Source organism: Melopsittacus undulatus, chromosome 11 (assembly GCF_012275295.1).
Source record: "Melopsittacus undulatus isolate bMelUnd1 chromosome 11, bMelUnd1.mat.Z, whole genome shotgun sequence".
NCBI lineage: Eukaryota > Metazoa > Chordata > Aves > Psittaciformes > Psittaculidae > Melopsittacus > Melopsittacus undulatus.
In genome coordinates, this window is record NC_047537.1 from 15,016,659 (window position 1) to 15,037,153 (window position 20,495).

Here is a 20,495-nt window from a genome sequence, read left to right on the forward strand (position 1 = left end):
CAGAAGATACACGTTGCTTTTTCAAAGCAAAAACATACAGGGTTTTACTGCTTTTTGTTCCACTTTGCCCCTCTCTCCTCCCCTTATTGTAATGGAGAGATGAAACCCAGAAAATGGAGATTTTTTCCCCTGTTTATTTTGCCATGTTTCCTAATGTACATAATAACAAAAGGAAATGAAAAGAAAAAACCTGCACGTGTAGGTAGGAGAGATTCTAGAGTACAAGTCATTCAGCTGGGGGGAAAAGGAGAGCTAGCAAACAAAGAAATGAGAATTTCAGGTGTCAAATGTACTCTCAGAAAGAAGAAAAGAAATGATTACTTTGGAAACCAAATGATTTCAACATTTGAAACAATTCCCATGAAACAGTTTCTCTTGTCCCCCTCCTTCATGTCTTATTTCTGTCCTAATTCAAAGCTTTATGACACCAGCATGTGATGTTACTGTAAATGATCTACATTTTATTGTACTGACTTCGCCTCTCATGATTAGCACAGGGACAAGGAGCCAGCTCACACAGGCCCAGCACGGAATCAAGGCTCTTGGCTGTACAAAAGCCTGAATGCATTCCTGGGAAGATCTCTGGCTCCTTGCCGCTTATGCTCTCCTCCAGCTCCGCCAAATAACGTGTGACTGGATAATTGCCCATCACATTCACGGCAGTATCAGGAGACAAATGGAGCATTAGCTTACTGGAAAAACCAAAGATCCTGTTTAATAGGTTTTTCAATGGGATTTTTTTTTTAAATGAAATTTTTAACAGTAAGAGTCCCTTCACTTTAATACATTACACATTTACACACGGAGAAAGGAAAGGATTGTATCTCTGGTGACACTGCAATTTGCCTACCAGGTAGGGCAGGCCCATCTCAAATGTTTTCTGTTCTTAACAGTTGTGATTAAATGAGTCCATTTTAAAGAGCTCCTCACGCCACTCTGAATTTGTTTCAGGTATTATTTCTTTTCAGAAAGCAACATTTATAGTGTTCCTAAGTCCCACATACCGCATCTACCAGCTATGTCACTTAAGCTAAAATGGTCAGACTCATGCCCAGGGAAGGAACAGTTGTGTTGAAAGTGGAAGACTATACATGACTGAGTTTTGCTACAAAGAAGTCTCCCTTTAAAGGAGGCTTTAATCCTCCATTACAGCAAGGTGGGATCTTGCCTCCCTAAACCCTGTCACATTTCACAGCATCCTCGAGTTTTACTGTCCCACTCCAAGGAAGAACATGGAAGGGAGGGACAAGCAGGCTTCTGGGTCCAGAAGATGCTCGTGAAGCATCTCTCACAAATCCACAGTGCACCTGGGCCAAAAAGAGATTCTTCTTCTCCCCTTGGGCACTTTTTTCCTAATTCTAAATCCTTTCTCCTCCAATTCCAGAATTCCAGACAGGTTTTGGCCACGCCGCTGGTGACCATTTTATCAGCTGCCCCCATTCTCATGCACCAAGGACTTTACTGTTCCTTTGACCCATCAGTGTGCTGGTTGGAAGAAAACGGCAATGACTGTTTCTTTGAACAGCATGAACAATCCCATTCACATATCCTACTGAAATGAATGTCATTTTCATGAGCTTCATTAATTGACACTGTCACTGAAGGACTCTATAAATCCTTGCTGTTGGCGGGCTGCACTGGTATTAAGTCTTGCTCACAACTCTCCAATCCAGACTTCGTCTTTTCCAAACAGATTCAAATAGTCTGTTATGCCATTTACACACAGATGAATGATAACAGGTTCTGGATAATACTCCAAATGTAATGATTAAATATTTATACTGCTCTTGACATTGAGAATCTGAGGCCCAAAGCAGCAGCTTCCATTCAACTCAATTCAAGAATCTTAAAATCTTGGAGGATTTGAGCTTGAATACTTAATTGCTTTTATGTTCAGGATGTTACCAACACAGCTACTGTTTGAGAGAGCATAACTTCATAGGTCTAATGTATGAAGAGACCGTTAAAGTTACCTGTTTTGATCTCCTACCTACAATAAGAACACAGATATGTGACACGACTGTTTGTGAAGAGACTTATACAAGTGGGACTTGGTTATCTGAAGTTGGATGCAATTGACAAAGATTAGGTGGAGATCTGCATCATGTTTAAATATCTATAAACACTGAACATTCTGTGTTTATCACAGTATGGCAGAAGGGAAAGCTACTATATAAAGAACAGCCAGTCTGGACCATACCATCCTACTGCAGAATCCCTCCTTTGCAATGACCTGCTACCACCTTTCCCTATGTTATTCTTATGCTGGAACTAATTTAATTGAAAATATAATGGATTAATTGAAATTCGGTGTTTTATTATTAATTTAGGGCCAAATCATGTAAGTTCTGTGTTTTTCTTACGTAAACTTGTATGTGGTACAAGAAGTTAATTTATCATCCTCCTTGAGAGAAATAGCTCTTCCTTACTACAGCTATCCTAAGTCATCTTGAACTACAAAAAAAATTAGCATGACAAAGCAAAAAAGGGAAACAATGCAGAGGGGAAACTGGTGGTTCTTTGAGCCAATAGCACAGGAAGTTGCATTTCCAAAGAGCAGCATGACTTTTAGTCCAAATATCAAAATATCATCGAATGACTCAAGGTGAAGGAATATTCACAAACCTAAAGGTTAAAGGGCTGCCTGTATGAGACTGTCTCAAAGACAAGATTGAGGTATTGTTTACTTTTGAGAGTTGCTGCAACTTCCTGTTGAATTACTCAACAGGCTCTGGATGAAGAAGGAACCAGGACTCTACACAGGACAGGAGGAAAAAGGACATCTGTCAGGATACCAACACCCAGGGTAAGCAAGGCAAGTGAACTCTGTCAGCTAAGCAGGATCAAAAGGAACAGGCCTGGATCATGCCCAGAACTGAAGTTGTGGTCTCCCCTTTGAAGTGCTCTATCACTTGTCTTCCCATTTCCTATATATGCTGTTAAAAAAGAAAACCCAAACCACCACCAAAAACACAAGCTGCTGCTTAAGCTTAGGCACACTGCCTGTAGGCCAAGGTGCTTATGACACCAGTTATCCCAACAGTAACCAAGAAAGACAACGTGCCTTTACACTAGAGTGGAATTTGGTGTTCCAAGCTCATGCTGTGTCACCACTAGGTCAGAACACTTCTATAGCAAACAGTCCCTAGGAAATCACTTTGCTCTCCTCTCGGAGGAACTGTTCATGTTTTACTATAGTGGAGGACGTAAGCAACAAACAAGTGGTAATTCACCAGTATCTCATCTCAAGACCAGAGATTGTGGGTTACACTAATTGGCACACCTATCTAGTACACTTTATATCACATAGTAGATATGTGACACAATAAATGGGAGGTAATTATGGGCAATAGTAAATAACACACCCACCTTGTGTGGGTATGCGCTTTCACATTCATCGCCCTAAACGCATTTAGACAGGAACAATTAGCTTCAAATTCTCAACTGAAATAGAGAGGTTTTAAGTGTTCAGATTACGAGACTGTTTACAAAGAGATGGTTCATGCTGCATTTGGAAAACGCTCTGATTATTCCTCTCTTATACATAAATACCTTATATTTTAGTAGTGATTTACTGATTCCATGTCCAACAGCTAATGCAGTAGCTCGAAGCCAAAAGTTTTTATAGATTTCTAATGTGACCTACAGCTTTAATTTATTATTTCTAAAATGGGCTGAACAGGAAATGATTTTGCCTGTGCACAAATGCAAAAAAAACCCAACCTGTTGACATTTCCAACAAAATTCCCCACCCTGCATCAGGGTGAAAAGTTGAAACCTTCCCACTTCTGATAAGCCCAAAAAATCCAAGCTAAATCAATCATCTGTTAAAGTTGATATATTTGAATGTCAACATTTTCCTGAGCTAATTCCGAATTGCTTTGTTTTGATTTGGGTCTCCATTTAACAGAAAAGAATTGTAGTTGATCTAAACTCCAAAACAAAGAACTGTTTAAATTGGAGCAGCACATTTCCTCTCGCTCTAAACAGCTTTAAAACTGACACCTATATCATTCAGCTTCCAGAGATACCTAGGTTTTCTTTGACAAATAATAGGGAAGGATTCTAAGCTCTTCAGCTACGAAAAGATGAATATGAATGTTGGTTCCCATTTTATCAAGTTCTTGATCTGAGCTGCAAAGCTGAACACCATTAGTTTGTGTGCATAGGTGACTGCCTTTCACCTTGTTCTTCCTTCTTCAAGTGTACAGCAGCATGAGAAACCTCATGGGTTTCTCTCATGGGAAATATGCATGGAGGATATATGTCAAAAGAAGCATCTACCTACATTTTCTTGGGAACAGCGTATTAGCATTGCAAAACACTTCAAGGTAATTGTCATCTACATGGTCATTACTTGAAAGCTCTCATTAAATCAGTTAAGTATATACACACTCCTGTTAACAGAGAAAACACCACTGAAACCCAACCAAAAATAGGGTGTAAGACTCTTGGTCACTGAGCTCAAGCTGCTAGTCCCTGGGACACATGTTCCATTTCACATCGTTATGGAATACCATTTCTTCAAATAACTACACAGACAGAAGGTGGCTTTGACTCTAAACAACTCTGGATCATTCTGAAGGAACAGAACAGGTCTACCTTTATTACTAAGCTTAGCCATTTATTTAAGGAACATTACTCCTCTCTTTTCAACCAGCCTCCTTTTATTCCTTAGTAATATGTTGAAGTAGAAGTATGTGATAATTACACAAAAAAAACCCCACCAAGTTTCTGGAGCTTTGTAACACGTACCTGACATCTTCCTTCCCAGACTCAGACAGAAAGTGGGTTCCTCTGCCAACCCAAACTACCATGTTTCGGTTCCACCGCCCCATTCATCTCATCTGAACTATGACTTGGAGCAAGGCTGAAGGTGTATTTATAAATTATTGTTTATGCTTTGTTGAACACTTTAGATCCCGTCATCATTTACACTGCAAGTAAAGGGGTAGTAATAAAAGTCTCTCCCCTGGGTTACCTTTAGATCACTTCCCACAGATTTAGTTTCCAAAAGCTTTGCCAATACCAAAACCTGGATGCAATACCTGTGTGTAGCAGACACCAGACACAGCACCACAAAGGGAACAGTGCTTGGGTGTAACCGTACTGCATGAAATATGGGATGATGAGTTTATCTCCTACTCAAAGTCAGTGAGACTGCCTGAACATTCCATATTAATGTATCAATAAACTGTTATCAAAAGCTTTGGCTACAAAGAGTAGCTGCACTCCACGCCTGCCCTGAGAAGCTAAGACATGCTTCTCGAAGCAGACAACAAACCAGTGAGCAGTGTTGAGCTGTTTGTGCTTGTTCTTGTTCTGTAAGTGTTTATAGTAGAAATAGAAGGTGAAAATACTTGTTCAAGCAAGCTTATCTGCCAGCTGTTGTAGCAGAGAGTGTGCAGAGAGCTCAGAAACGAAAACTGGGACTCAACAAAGAAGTGTAACCAAGGGGCTCAGGATGAGCCTAAGTCCTCTTCTGAAAAGGGACAGTTCTTGAAAGACAATTAGTTTATCTGAAGATGGAGCTGGGCATCAAGTCCTCACAGCCAACTGCTTGTGTTGGCCTTTAATAGCTTCCAGCAGTGATTCATCTTCAGATATTCCTTTTCATTCTTGCTTATCTTTCTTTGAGGAAAAAAGAAAGTCTCCCTTGGGCTAAATCAGTGCAAGAGAAAGGCACATGTAAAGATTGTGATTTCTTGGAGGGCAGTTCCAACTTCACCCCATGGCTTCATACAGCAAAGAGAGGAACACAGCACACTGCATCTTGGGGAAATACTGCCCCAAGTACTTGTTACAGCATTTACACACTTCACTATCAGAGCGGACTGCAGCAGCTATTTCCAGACTTCTACAACCCCAGTGTGTGCTGCAATCAGCCTTTCCAGAGGGGTGACGGCTCCAATTACCAACACAAGTCACTGCAATGCTCCAAGGCTTGTGGCCACGTTGGCTGCTGCGAACCCATCACTCTTTAGCAGTAACAAAGCACTGGGCAGGGAGCACTTTCCCACTCATCAGAGTAGTCCTGAAGAGCAGCAACAACGCTAAAACAGGACCCTCAGAAGAAGGCAGTGGCTAAAACAGGACCCCCAGGAAGATGTTAACAGGGGCAGAGGTGGACTACACCTGCTAGGACAGCTGCAGGAAACACCGCATCTCCTGCGATAAGGCAGGAGCTGCGGGGTCTTGGCTCTAGCCTGGAGATGTTGAAAGCTGAGCAAGAGAGGCGATGCAGGTCCTGCTCCTAAGCCAGGTACCGGAACACCCACCGCACCGGCTGCATTCGGGACGGCTGCAGCAGGGACCCGGCACCAGAAGGCAAGAAGCAGCTCAGCCCGTCCGAAGCCGCAGGACCGACCTCTCCCTGCCCGCTCCGACCCCTCCGACTCAGCGCTTCCCGCAGCCGGAGCCGAGGGGTCTGGTCCGCGGCTCCCGGCCCCTCCGCGAGCCTGTCCCCATCCAACTTTCCCCGCGGGGCAGCAAGAGGGGACGGAAGGAAAGAGGCGGCGCCGGCGGCCGCGCTGCTTACCCAGAAGCGGGAGCCGCAGAAAACCTCCATGTCCGCGGCGCGGAGCCTCCTCCAGGCCCACGCCAGGCACCAGCCGGGGAAGGAGCCGGCTCCTTCCCTCCGGGGCGGGCCGGGGGCGGGGAGCAGCGGGCCCGACGCGCCCCGTCCCACCCTCGCCGGCGGCGGCGGGAGGCGCCAGCGCCCCGATGCCCTCACCCCTCAGCAGGGAGGCGCCGTGGGACCGTGCCGTAGTGGCGAGGACCCCATCGGAGGTCCGATGCTGCAGTCCCCCCGCCCCTCGAACCGGGCATTGCTCTGCAATGATGACCTCCCTACGGAAGGACCGGGCCGTCAGGGGAGCATTCCCCCTGTTTGGTGTGTCTTGCAGGGATAACCACACCCCTGCTCCTGGAGGGGGGCACTGGTGGTACCCACATGGCCGGTGAAAGTCACCCAGAGCGGCTGTGTGGAGCTAAGGCATGCCGTGGGGTTTGGGGCTGACCATAACCATCCATCCAAGCCACTCAGACAAATGTTAACATCTTGGAGACACTTGTTGTCTCCTCTTTAGAGTGTTGTTGGCTCAGCAGAACTTAAATAAGCATCACATCCCTCAGCCATCCATCTGCAGCATCTTACTTCACTGATTCACAGAAGCTGATGGCTTCTGCTGCAGACATGGTTAAATCAGTGGCATGGATCTGTTTTTGAGATCTTCCATTCAATAAATTTCACATATATGTGTAACTGACAGTGTTTGTAGTGCAGCACCTTGGACACAATCCGTGTTTCACCGACCCACGATGCAGAAGCACTGTTTGCTTTTCTCTTGGCCAGGATTTCCCCTACAGCATTATCGACGTTCCAGCACCTGCTGTTTGTCCGCTCACTTGCTGTTTGTCCACTGGTTCAATAACATCATCTTATGCAAAGCACCACGCTGCCACCAATCTACTTAAGTACTATGAGGGTTTGAGTTTCCTTCCTCTCTAGAAGGCGAGGAACCATCAGGCAGAAGGGTGTTGTCAAAGACGCTCACCAGAAAAGGAAAGGGAGAAGAGAAGCACCGTATTGCTGTGTCCCCAAACTATGTAATCCCTAAGAAGAAAATACTCTGCTTTTATGAAACTCTAACGAAGACCACAGGGACACTATGGGTGATACCCACACAGAGCACTATCAGAGGAAGCCATGTGCTTCCCATGAACAATGCTGAGAAGTTGTTTCAGACATTTACTGTAATGTGGTTACAGGGAGGCAGTTATTAGTGTGGGTTCTCTTCCCGAGAAGATCTTGCCCGAGACAAGGCTGTTGGGTGATTGCCTACAAGATGTGAAATCTCAGGCTGATCAGCACAATCACATTGCAACCCTCTCAAGGAAATACTAGAGGAGCCTTAGCCAACGGGGTGAAAGAGAACAACTAAGGATATTGTGGGCTGTGTTTGCAAATCTTGCATTGAAACTTTTGTTCAGTGGAATTGCATCACAATAAAAGCTTTCAGAAAAGGCAGGAATAGCTTCTTAATGTATATTATTATATTGTAACTCCTTAATAGGGAATTACTCCCTTATGGTTTTTTAAACCTTCTCTCCTCCAGCAATGTGTTGCTCCAAGAGAAGTGCTGAGATTTTGCTCTCTTCTGACACAAGAACATGTACCCCTGTGTTTCTTGCACTGAGGAGCAGAACATGGTGAAGCTTGAGAACATGCCCAAAATTAAGTCCAGCTCTGACATAAGATGTCACAGGTACAGAGGCACCTCACAAACAGCTGCCATAGGCTGTGTGTACAGGAGGGGAGAGGTTTATTTTATCAGTGTGCTGCACAGCTCCATTGACAAGAGCAGTGTGAATCAATCCCTGATTAAGTTATCGACTTCAATGGAATTGCTCCACTGTATCCAGAGAGTAAAGTCCTGTATTACAGTATTGCTCAAGACCCTAAAGTAGCAGGTCCTAAATGATTCTGCCTCTTGCTTCATGTTCCTAATCCGTGGTGGGAATCGTGCCTTCAGAAGGAGCTCATGCCATTACATTGGGCTGGTACTGATGAGTGGGTGCCAAATGGGTTACCTTTGCATACCCCAGGAGAGCCACCAGGCAGCCAGCCTGGGCCTTAGAGCAGACCCTGCTGACTTGCACTGACTTTGCAGTGTAATTACTGAGTTCCAGGTGCTGTCTGGCAGAGCAGGTGAGCAGTGAAGGAAAAATCAAAGGCAGGAATTAAGGAGATATTAAAATCTCAGACAGACAAGATGGGGGAAGCTTAAAAGCTCCTGGGAAGGGCCATGGTAAAGGATTCTGCTAAACCTGGTGCAAAGTGAAGCCTGAAGCACTGTCTCAGGCAGCTCACTTTGGTCTTGCTTCCTTTTGATGATGGAAGACAGAAGTACCTAGAACGTGTCATTACTCCTGTGATGTTCCCCCAAAAGCAGGCTGGCTATGCAGGAAAACGACATGGCCCCTTTGGTGTCACTGTCAGAGAGGGAGGCCATAAATTCACCTTTTCTCACCAAACATTTATCCCTAGGAGCAGCAAGACCCAATATTGGTTCGTTCATTAGCATTTTCCAATCCTCTTTTCCATGCCAGCGCTCAGTAAAGGACTTTTCACCTGCTAACACATAGAGCAGGTCAAGTCAGAGCAATCAGGAAGCACCTTGAAGGCACACCCAGGGCCAGGCAGCAGCAGGTTAGCTATCAACCAGAGCGATTGGCAGGGGCAGGACAGGACGAAACGTGAGAGAGAAGCTGTTTGTGCAAGCACAGGGCCAGGTATGAGGCCCGCTTCTCTTCACATTGCACCTCATTGCTGGTTTGCAAAGCACTGAAAGCAAAATGAAGTGTGACCGAATCCTCCTGAAATCCATATAAAGAAGGACATTGAGAGCTGAGGGCTGGGGACAGCCTGAGCATGTGCAGCTCTGGAAGTCACAGTTTTATGGTTAGGGACTATAAATATCTCCTTCTTTCTCTGCTTGGAGCCACAGACACTCAGCTTTCTTTCCAAGACCCACAGAGGTGTCACATTTTACAGATGGCAAGAAAAAGAGGCTGCCAAAGTAGCATTTACATCAAGTCCCTATACATTTACCTTATAAGAAAGGGAAGGATGCCTTGTTTTAACACATGCAAGATGTGGACTTGTAACAAACTCTGTTTGAAGTCAACACTGCACGAGTAGCAACAGACTTGGTGTTTCTTCTTCAACAGTCAATGGTGTTGCATATAGTGTGCATCTCTTCTTGCAAGAAAGGATTTAACTTCCATTTCCTCATTTCTGGAAAGCTCAATGAGCAGTTTAGAAGTCCCATGATAAAACAGAGGAGGGAGTGGGCTGGGAATTTGCAGTCCCAGTTTTTACTCACAGCTCAGGGTTTGGGTATGCATCAGGTACGAGGCTTTGTGGGCAAGGAGTGGAAGGCAAGATTTCCCTGGTTGGAAAGGCAGTGTAGGGAGGTTGGGAGCACAGTGAATTTGGCCTGAAGCTGCACTGTAACAGTCATTCTGTTGCCTGTGGGGTGAGGTGGGTCCACCTTGGTCCAGCCTGTGCATCAAGGCTTTCTGAAAGGAGAAGATGGTGCATGTATGACTGCGTTTAATACCACCTTCCCCCGATGCACAAGTGCTCCTACATTTCACACTGAGAGCCATGAGCAGAACACAGACACAATAAAAACTGCCCAGGTCACCCCAACGTGATCCTGGAGCAGCTCCAGAACTGACTCTAAACACAGTGGGTGGCTGACTCTCACCTGACAACTCCCAAGTGCTTGCAAATGTGGATGGAAGCCACAGAAGGAACTTAGAGTGACAGACAAACAGCCACAGACAAGCAGCACGTGGCACTTGCCCCTTCTGGAGCCAAGATCAGCAGTACCCTACTTTACCCTCTGACACAGTTGCCACAGTTTATCCTCTCCCCCTGCCAACTCAGCCACCCCACAAACCCTTCCTGGTTTTAATGGCCTGAAGCCCTTCAACATTGCACCACAAACCCAGCACACACAATTCAGTGGCTGCAGGAATCCAAGCACCAGGTCCTGCTTTGTTGGGATGAATGTGGATTGGTCACCAGCCCTTGGCCATGCTGAGCTGGTGGCACCCGGCAGAGTGGTTCTGCTCTGCCTTTGCAGGTGTCAGCACGGCACATGCTGCCCATTGCAGTATTATTTTCCTTGTGGAATGGCTCCAATATTAACTACTTCCTGATTTCCCCCAAAACAGCTGGATTCCACTTTCTGTTTCCGTAAAATAATTGTTAGCACAGTAAGTTATTAAGTGGTTTAACCAACCTTTTCATTTCCCAGCTGGAGCTGCAGGGGTCTTTGGTTGCATTATTTAGAGCATTAAATAGATATGGAAAGATAATCTATCCAGGACCTTTGAAAGCTTGACAATTATAGCATCCAGTGACTCAAGCAATAATAGAAAATGCCAGAGGATGCTGCAGGATTATACAGTGTGTTGTAAATATACCCAAAACATTGAATACAACATGTAAAAACACCTTAAAGTTCAATCACCCTCAAATGCAAGAATTCCAGTGGGACAACGGCTTTTGCTGATGACACTGAAGACCAGGCCAAACCAAACAGAAGCAGCAGGTTACGGGGGACCTCAGGTGCAGCCTGAGCTAACGCACACAAATATCCCAGCTAAATCACTTCATGGCATTGCCATCTAGTGACAAGCACTCATCCTGCGCCCATGCAAACCCTGAACCTCTGAGCAGCTCACCACATGCCACCTAAGATGGCACAAGAACTGCTTGATTATCTCCAAGCAGACGTTAAGCACCCCATTCGAGCTCAGTGGTTGTAGATTATCATATCTGCTATGTGAGTGCACAGCCCATGCAGGACTGGCAGGGATTGGCACACACAGGGAGGAGGAGATTGTGCCAGGTTGCGTGCATTACACATGCTTAAAAGCAGGCATAAGCATGTGCAGTGACAAACAAACCTCTTGGGTACTGCCTCCGAGGTGCTGGGCAGCCCTAGGACTGCCTCTGGATGAGCTGTTACCTCCCAGGGCTTGACACAAGCCTGAGCTATGCGGGTGGGGAAAGGTGATGCCAAGGGTGTGCGCAGCAGCCTGGCTTCCAGCAGCACCCAAGAGCACCCAGCAATGCTGGCAGGGAGAAATCCTTCCCCTCCTCCTGCTTCAAGAAGGGACTGTTCATCACCAGCAGAGATAAAGATGTCATTGACCCACTCAGTGCTTTTTGGGTCACATCTGGAATACAGTGTTCAGTCTTCATCCCTACTGTGTATATGTAATATATATACTCATATTGTATGTTTCATATATAATATGCAGACAAGCTGGAAAAGGTCCAGAGAAGGGACACAAAGATGATCCAAGGACTGGCAAACTATATGAGGAACGGCAGACAGGAGTTTGCTCAGAGAACCCAGAGAAAAGGTTCAAGGAGACCTTATCAACATGTTTTGTTATTTAGAGGGTGGCTACAAAAAAAGATGGAGACTCCTTCTTCCAAGGAAAAGACAAGGGGTGATGGGCACACCTGGGGAGATTCCAACTTTAGGCAAAAGGAGTATTTTTCCCAATGAAAACAACCAGCCACTGGAATAATCTCCCCAGGGAAGTGATGGGTTCCCCAGCCCTGCACACTTTCAGGATTCAGCTGGACAGGGTGCTAATTTAGAGCATGCTGTGCCTAGAAAGGCTGGACCAGATAATCCTCGAGATCCCTTCCAAACTGGAATTCTGTGATTCCATGATATAAACTCAGTGGTTGAAAATCCCCGCAGAAGCAAAACCCTCCTGTTTCCCTCTCTCTCTTCCGCAGGATCCTTCTTGCCCTTTCCCTGGAGCCGGGAATCGCGCTCCCGGTAACGGGATGTCCCAAACCCGCTCCTTACCCCAGCCCACTAGATGGTAGCACAGCGCCGCAGACGGGCGCACCCGACCCTGGCCGTGGGCTGCCCACCCCTGGGCGGTCAGTTCAGGCCTCTGTCCCTCCAGACTTCACTGGCTTTAACCCTTTAACCCTAGAGGGGAGGAGGAGGGAATCAGGTGCAGTGCTTTAAATTGCCTTTTCCTACCTTATTTTAAGGGGGTTCTAGCACAGGTCACATCTGAGCCTTGTTGATGAGTCTCAGTTTGTACCTCTGGAACATCCACAGTACAAAAGGCACAAAACCGGCCTTTCCTGTTTGTTCTCATGCAGCTCCTTGCAGGGTTTTGCAGAGCTCCAGCTGAGGGATGCGCTGTGCACACAGCTTTCCAGATGGGACAGATGTCCAGAAGCAGGACAGTTAGCCAAATTCACCCGAATGTCTCAACCAAGTCAGAAACAGATTAAATTTGAGGAGCTATTTCCCTGGTTGCAGCTGTAATTACATAGAAAATAACCCAGTTTCATGCAGCATCCAAATTACTTACCGGAGTAACAAAGTGCCATGCCCAGGCTCTGGCAATTTGAGAGCATACCCGCAAGCAGCCAGGCTGGGTGGGAATCCTACAAACCACAGTAAAAGAGCTTCAAACAGGAACACTTACAACAGAGAGCAAAGAAACAAGGTCCTGCAAAACACAGCACTGGTAATAAAGGGATTTGACATTCCTGATAAGGAGTTAGCACAGGTTAAACTCATCTGTGTGCAGAGAGGTGTGAAGTGCTTGAAGCTGTGAATTGCTCTGTTTTCTTGGCTCAGCTTATCTTAATGACATGTGGATCCTCCAGCCTTGGGGGGAGGGGGTGAGAAGGCAATGCAATGGTTGCAGCCTGGTGGGGTTGACCCTGCAGCCCAGATATGTTACGGAGCTCACCTCTGGAGTCCTGCACTCTGAGGATTTGCATGGGATTTTGCGTAGATCCACATTTTCTCCCTATTTAAGGGCTAACCGTGTTCCTGCTGTTTTGTACTCAGAAATGACTATGACAAAGCCTTTATCAAAGCACCCTCCAGACAACAGCTCTGGATTTCAGGTTAGGGTTCCTCCTGCTGCAGAGCAATCATCAGGTCATTCACTGTGAAGTGAGAAACAAGGCTGCAGAGAACCCAACTCCCTTCAATGGCTGCTCCCCAGGGGAAAGGACACTCCATATTAGGAAGTCTTATCCACTAAAGACCACTGAAGAGGGTGCTGAGGCACTGGCACAGGGTGCCCAGAGAACCTGTGGCTGCCCCATCCCTGGCAGTGTTCAAGGCCAGGTTGGACACAGGGGCTTGGAGCAGCTGCTCCAGTGGAAGGGGTCCTGCCTGGGGCAGGGGTTGGAACTGGATGAGCTTTAAGGTCCCTTTCAACCCAAACCAGTCTATGAAATGTTTCAGGTGGTACCTAAGCAGCATCTGGGGTCCTCACCCACACTGCCTTGGAGCTCACAGTCTGCAGCTCTTGGAGCAGTGCCATCCCCACCAACTTGTGCTTTACAAGGAACTAAACGCCCTCAGAAGTGGTGGAGAAGAAGCTGCTGTGCTTCAGGCTGGAAATCCTGAAGCTGTAAATGTGTGGAAAAGCCCAGCATCCTCCTCTTCATAGCAACATGTGTTCATGGACAGATCAAATGTGCCCCTTCCCCTGACTCGTTCCTCTCCTCTGGACCTCTGCAGCCTTGTTAAGCAGCTTGCCGAGCTGTTCTTTGCCAGTGTAATACAACATGCAGACACAGAGCTGATGGTCTTGCTGGTAAAACAGCACATCCTGGGCCAGATTCCCTTGCGGTGTCAAACCAAATTGCTTCACAAAGGGCCGACGTTTCACAATCTTCCTTTCAACTTCCCGTCTGCCGCTGCTATACAATACCTACCCCAACTGTTCGCAATTAAAACATGACCAGGGATGTGACCGCTCTGAATGATACAGATTATCATCATCAACAACAACAAAGGGAAGTGCACGGTTGTTTTCTTTTCAAAAGCTTTTAATAGGACACATTTGTTTTTGTCAATTGTAAAGATTTACACTCATTTTTCGTCGTTTTTTTCTTTTTTATCTTTTTTTTTTTAAAAAAAGGAACATTTTAACCCAATTTCCCCCATGAATACCACCTTTTGTTGCCCTGACCAAAAGACCTCGTTTTGGCCTATATACCTGATACAGTATAACAATATATTAACTATTAAATACAAAGTTCTATCATATATACTAGGTTGTTACGGACATTGTAATGGTACTGTGCCTACTCTAGTCACCTTGTGTTATAGTGTACATGGGTTATTATAGCCAAAGGGGCAGAAAAGGGGAGCCTGGGGCATAGCCTAATTTACAATGGTAATGCTTTTGTTTTAATTTTCTTTTCTCCTCGAATACACCTTGTGTTGAGTGCAATCCACAGAAGTCAAAAACAGTGTTTTCCTTGCCCTCCTCCAAAATATCTACAGTATAAATGTCCTGTAACCAAGCTATGAAAAATCAGTTCTGTGTGCGAGGGGCTGCAAGAATGGAATTCCCATCTTTCCAGACACATGTGCAATCTCTTTTCCCCTATGTGTCGGCAATAGCAGAATATCCTCCTCCCACCTGTGTACAGTAAATCCACAGTAATAAAGTGCTGGTGTGCTTGAATGAATTGGATAGCCATGCGACTACTTTACCATCGATAGGGCTGAGTTTTGGGGGTGGATGTTTTATATGGGTACAGTTCTCCAACAGTAAAAGCACTGCAATATCGTAGAGCTTGAGCTTAGCTGCTTATTTCTAAATGCGACCTGGATGCAAGCTCTGAAACTAGGCTATACACACTGTAATACAGTAGGTTGGGCTCCAGGTTTATGTAAAGAAACTTGTAGATAAGAGCTGCTTCTCTTCCCAAGACGCTACGCAGACTTTTAACAATTTCTCTATAGATTTCTACAAAAATATAAAAAGTTCTATCAACATAACCATTCTACAGAATTCCGGTGGATTTTGTACATTTTGCTTAAAAAAAGTCAAATTCTATAAAACCCCCCCAAAAGGTATTTAAAATTAGCTTAAGATTATTGCACACGCTGCAGTACATTTGTATTTATCTTTCAAAAGGGCATCTAGAAAAAACTTGTCTGGTTTAGAAAACAAACTATTTTACATGTATTTCTTTTCCTGAATGCATCATCTTAGAGTTGTTTTTTTATTGGCTCGTCTTTACTGAATAGTCACGTGTGATGTAAACTTTTGGTTACTTCCACAAACCTTGTCAGTGGGCAAAACCTCAAGTATCGGAAATAGAAGAAACTTTAGGCTTTCTGTTACATTTGGAGTTGAGCATTTGGATTAACATCACTGTTCTGTGCCATGATTTCAAGCTAAAATGTTCCATGGGGTTTTTGGTAAGGAAGGAAACTGTATGAGTAGTACCATTCCAGCTATACAAACACAATCCTGATCATTAAGAAACCAGGGCTGGTGATTTTAGTGGCCTAGCTATTTCCCCAAATTATTTAGTATATGTGAAAGGAAAAGCTAAGGCTCATTATGAGGGTAAAACCAAAGAAGGATTAAGAATATTTCTCAGGCTTAATACACTGTAATTTTATTATTTCCTTAAACATGATCTAGGCGAAGAAATGATGAAAGGTTTGTTTGAAATCTTTGCTTTGAACAGGCTTAACTCTGGATTTGGACTGGCATATCAAAGAGAGCGGTCTCCGTGTGGGCCTGTGTTGAAGAGGGGAAAAATGTCCCAGCCAAGAATTAATCTAAGTGCAGTAAATAGTACAGAATGTTAATCCTCCTACCTCAAATACACCAATTGCCTGACTTCCTGCTGAAAGCCCTTACATTTCTCCAGGACATCTAAATCAATAGGGATTGTTTATGGAATAAACCTCCACAAGTGGAAATAAAGGAGCTTAAGACCTCACATAGGCTGTTAGGTAGAACAGCATCTTCTTCTTGCATGGATACTCGAGGCTAATGCCAAAAGATGTAGTCGTAACAGTCTAATCTCTGACTGTTGTGGTGATTTGAAAAGATCAGTAGTTCTCCAAAAGTTACAAACTCCCAACTGACAGAATTAGCACAAATCCTCCTCTTGCCTGTGCTGGTTTAAAGACATGATCCAGCAAAGCCTTATCCATGTACGCCGTTTGAAACTTGTGACTATTCACATACTTCAAAGCATGCCTGCAGTCTTATTTAACCTACATCTGAATGTGATTTCATGGAAGTTGAGTGAATTAATGCCTGGTTTCCATCAGTGAAGAGTGGGAGGTGTTGAACCAGGCTAACCTCTCATGGTTTTCAAGTTGTGCTGTCCAGTTTTACAGATTGCTTTTTGCGAAGGATGTTATCATGGAAGTAAACAGTTAATTTCTGAGATGAATGACATGAAGGACATGTTATAAGGTAAGAACATGGGTTCTGGTTTTATCTACTTTGTATCATGGTGTCGCTGTGTAAGGCTTTTGATAGATTGGAAATAACATTACAGTCAGGGTCATGTAAATTAACTCTAGCAGTGACAGCAAAAGAAAAGGACTTTTTAACTGAAAATCAACCACTATTTCAGTACCTACAGGCCTTTTTACACATAATCTGTAAAATAACTTGCAGTAGGCCTCAAATCTGTTGAACACAGAAGCATATGACATTAATTTTCAAGAACTACTTAAATACGAAGCAACCTCAAGGCAGTTTAAGCAAGAGCTTAACTTTAAACATGTGCTTACGCCCACTGTTGTGTCATGTCTGCATTGAATTCACCCACCAGATCTTATATATGGCTCTACCCTCCTTTCCTCACGGGCATGGAAAGGAGGAGCTCCACTGCAAACAGTGGGTTTATAGAGGTGTAAAACTCAACAAAAGGAGTAGCCTGTCTTGGAGACACTGGAAAAACACCTCAGGAGCGACCACAGGCTTCTGCTGCCTCAATTTCCTGGGAAGGTATGAAAATTAGCCATTGAGATGGGTTTGTGAGTCATGATCTACAATATCCTTTAGTGACTCAGTATGGTGTACGGTTAAATGGCTCTACATTCAGCATCTTCAGGCATCTATCCGCATATTGGACCTTCCTGGGTTTACGCATTTGCTTTCACACTGGATGTTCATTTTATGCAACATTGGAATATTATTCGGTTAAAAAATTGCCACTGCATTTCTACACTACCCAAAAAATCGTCTCCCCAGAATATCATTGGAGTCCAAGGGGAAAAATAAATTACATTAAATAATCCCTATTTACTGCTGACTGTGGGATACATTTCCTCTGTAATGCACTAATTTGCTACATTTTGTGCTTTGCAAAACAAAACGAAACCCAAACAAAACAAAACAAAAAAGAGAAGGGATTAAATATATATTTTTTTTTGTTTAGGTTAAAATACTCATAAAAACCAACTTTATCTCAGAAATATTCTGAGATACATAAAATAGAAGAAAATTAAATGAGTCTTTAGTCACAAAATGTACTACATCCCGCAATACTAGATTCAATTAATTTAATAAAATATAATATACATATAGATTCTGCACATTGTATTGCTTTTACCTAAGCAGAACATATGCTTAAGTAAGCGTGATATAGGTTAACCACTTCTTTAACCAGCTGGTTCTTTAATCTTTCTTTGGAAATTTGTTACCCAGTGCCATGTTGGAATACAGAGTTTCTTTAGGTTTTTCTTTTTCTATTACATGAAAGGAAGAAAACATTTGGCACCAACAGAAAAGTAACTCAGGGGTCCATTTCCGTCTGATCAAAGGAAAAGCTAGGAAGTGTCAACAAGTCTTTCTTTGGGGTAGGAGATGTTGACATACTGTCTGGAAGCAACGAATCCCCTATATCCATGGAATCCTTGGACTCACAAGATGGAGCACGCCGTCTCAAGCAAACGTCTCCACCGGCAGGTGAGATGCTGTGAGGTCCTCTAGGTAGCAAACTCTGTCCATCGGGTGGATCTATAGATATGCATGGAGGGCTCAGTTTTTTCTTCTGTCGTGTCCCTTGCAAGCCTTCCATTTCACTTACCACCTGACTTATGAAGCCAGAAGAGCTGGAAGTGGAATGGTGTTGGGGGCTGTTTTCCATCGAACAAATTTCGATTGAATGTCTCCTTTGATCATCCAACCAAGAGGGTGGTTTTTTGAGAAGACCCTGGGTGTCTACACTGTGGTACTTCTTCAGGTCCTTCAATGTCATGTTGCCGGTATTGCCTATGTTCCTCTTAGGAGTGAGAGGCTGAACCTCTGAACAGGCACTCGAGGCTGTACAAGTTTCTGAAGGCTCCGAGGAACTGTTTATTTCAGACACTTCTTGGTCCATTGAATCTCCAGGTGTCTCCTGACACGAGTCTGCACAAGCACACGATGCTGGTGCCTGCTTTGAAATATTATACTGATTGTGGGAATTCTGCTGCGTATGAACGCTTGCCCGGCTCCATGCAGCCGCCTCATTCGCTTCTGAGGGCATCAGAGCCACTGATGACTCCTCCTTGGGCACAGCAGGGACATTTGGGTCAGAGAGTTCACTCACCTCAGTGTGGAGATTTTCCTTGCTGTCCAAAGAGTCGTTCCGGATAGCCATCTGTATCGGAGCGCAAAGGGACGGGGGAGGAGGGGTGTTGCCAGATGAGAGAGACAGACCAAACATAGGTTAGTAACAGGCAAGGCACAGCATTTACAGGGCACTCAACTCTGCTGAGTTACCTCAGCACAGACCCACTGACTCCTATAATGACCTGCATTATGGCTTCTAGCAATTCCCGTGCATTAGAGGTCTGTGTGTTTACCCCTCTTTAAGCAACAGCAGAATTTGGCCCTTCAGTCTTCATAAATGGTTGACCTTTAGTTTTCTCCTCTAAGTACAGAGGGATGCAAAACCAGGATGCCTGCAACCAAACTGAGACACATTCTTGTTATGCAAAGGATGAGGGTCTACAGCAAAGAACTTTACAATTTCAGCAGCTCAGGTGATGCTGAGAGCAGGGAGCAGGATCCCCAGAGCCAGCAATGCCAGAGCAACCATGATCTGTGCCAGCATCAGAGCAACAACCTGTCCCTGGCTTTGGTTCCCAGGCGGGAGCCACAAATCTGCACCATCTTAAGAGCAGGGGAGTTGGAAAAGCTGTAATCCAAAGCTGGCCTAATAATAATAACAACCTCTAATTATAACAGCTTATTCTGATGCTGAAGTTCAGGCTTCCTAAGGCACATTTTGCCTTGGCTGTCTTGAGCCATATGCAGCATCAGTGCCTGCTGGCAGAGAGAGCCTATGGCTAATTTTGAAGGCTTTGTCTTTTCACTGCACTGCATCCCTTGTTAAAAGAGTTTATAAATTAACCTCATTAACTGGCCCTAAAAGGCAGAGTCTCAGTTTGAGAAGATTCTTAAATGATCTTAAAGATAAAAAACTTCCCAGAGAAATGAGTAAATGTGTGCAGCTGGTCTCAGTTTTTACCAAAGTGGAAGGAGATGGAATTCCTCACCTGAGGAACACTTTGGTGACAAATCTCCCCAAAATGATCTTAGACTTTAGATAAAAATTGCCCCGCAAGGATTGTTTGAACCAAATATCCCTATTGAGGCAAAGCTCTCATCAGCTGCAGTACGCATGTGTGTGTGTGCAGAATCATGAGCCTATTGCTGTATCTGCACATTGGGCTCCTTTTGTCATCAGTGGGAATATTTAATATGGTAAACCAGTTTGTCCAATGCTGGTGAATCCTTTCCAGTTAGAATTTTAGAGCATAATCCTGGCAACTAACCACAGTCACGAGTGGAGCTAATTCTGGTCTCCCTAATGCCAATAGTTTTATAGTAAGTGTTTGCGAGAGGAAACCATGTTCACGTCCTAAGAAGAGACACGGACCACACAAAAAAAGTAGAATACAGAAGCAAAAAGTAATTATTGCCATTACTTTTGCTTCTACACCAACCTGTGTTGCACAGAACGACAGTGTTAGTCACCACCAGCTCTTTCTTTCCCTACAATACCAGCATCTTTGGTAGCTGTTAGGAGTAACTGTTTGTACAAATGTTTTACTGGTTTGTTTCAAAATAAAAGGACCCTCTGCCATCCCATT

The 20,495-nt window shown here is 44.5% G+C and overlaps 2 protein-coding genes across 11 annotated transcripts in view; both read right to left on the bottom strand.

The window, feature by feature from the left end:
• ABCC3 (ATP binding cassette subfamily C member 3) overlaps positions 1 to 6,622 on the bottom strand; it is a 49,493-nt gene extending 42,871 nt beyond the window's left edge. For all 3 annotated transcript variants that reach the window (XR_004079972.2, XM_005144257.3, XM_031044818.2), the window contains exon 1: positions 6,539 to 6,622. Coding sequence is in view for 2 of the 3 variants with exons in the window: in XM_005144257.3 (XP_005144314.2) it covers positions 6,539 to 6,568 (30 nt within the window). In the remaining variant the exon portion in view is untranslated. The remainder of the gene's footprint in view (positions 1 to 6,538) is intronic.
• Positions 6,623 to 17,758: 11,136 nt separating this feature from the next.
• Positions 17,759 to 20,495, bottom strand: part of CACNA1G (calcium voltage-gated channel subunit alpha1 G) — a 147,823-nt gene continuing 145,086 nt past the window's right edge. For 6 of the 8 annotated variants that reach the window (XM_034067728.1, XM_034067722.1, XM_034067729.1 and 3 more), the window contains one exon: positions 17,759 to 18,997. In XM_034067728.1, the coding sequence (XP_033923619.1) occupies positions 18,149 to 18,997 (849 nt within the window). In that variant the 3' untranslated portion in view covers positions 17,759 to 18,148. The remainder of the gene's footprint in view (positions 18,998 to 20,495) is intronic. The other 2 variants (XM_034067727.1, XM_034067726.1) reach the window with 2 other exon arrangements.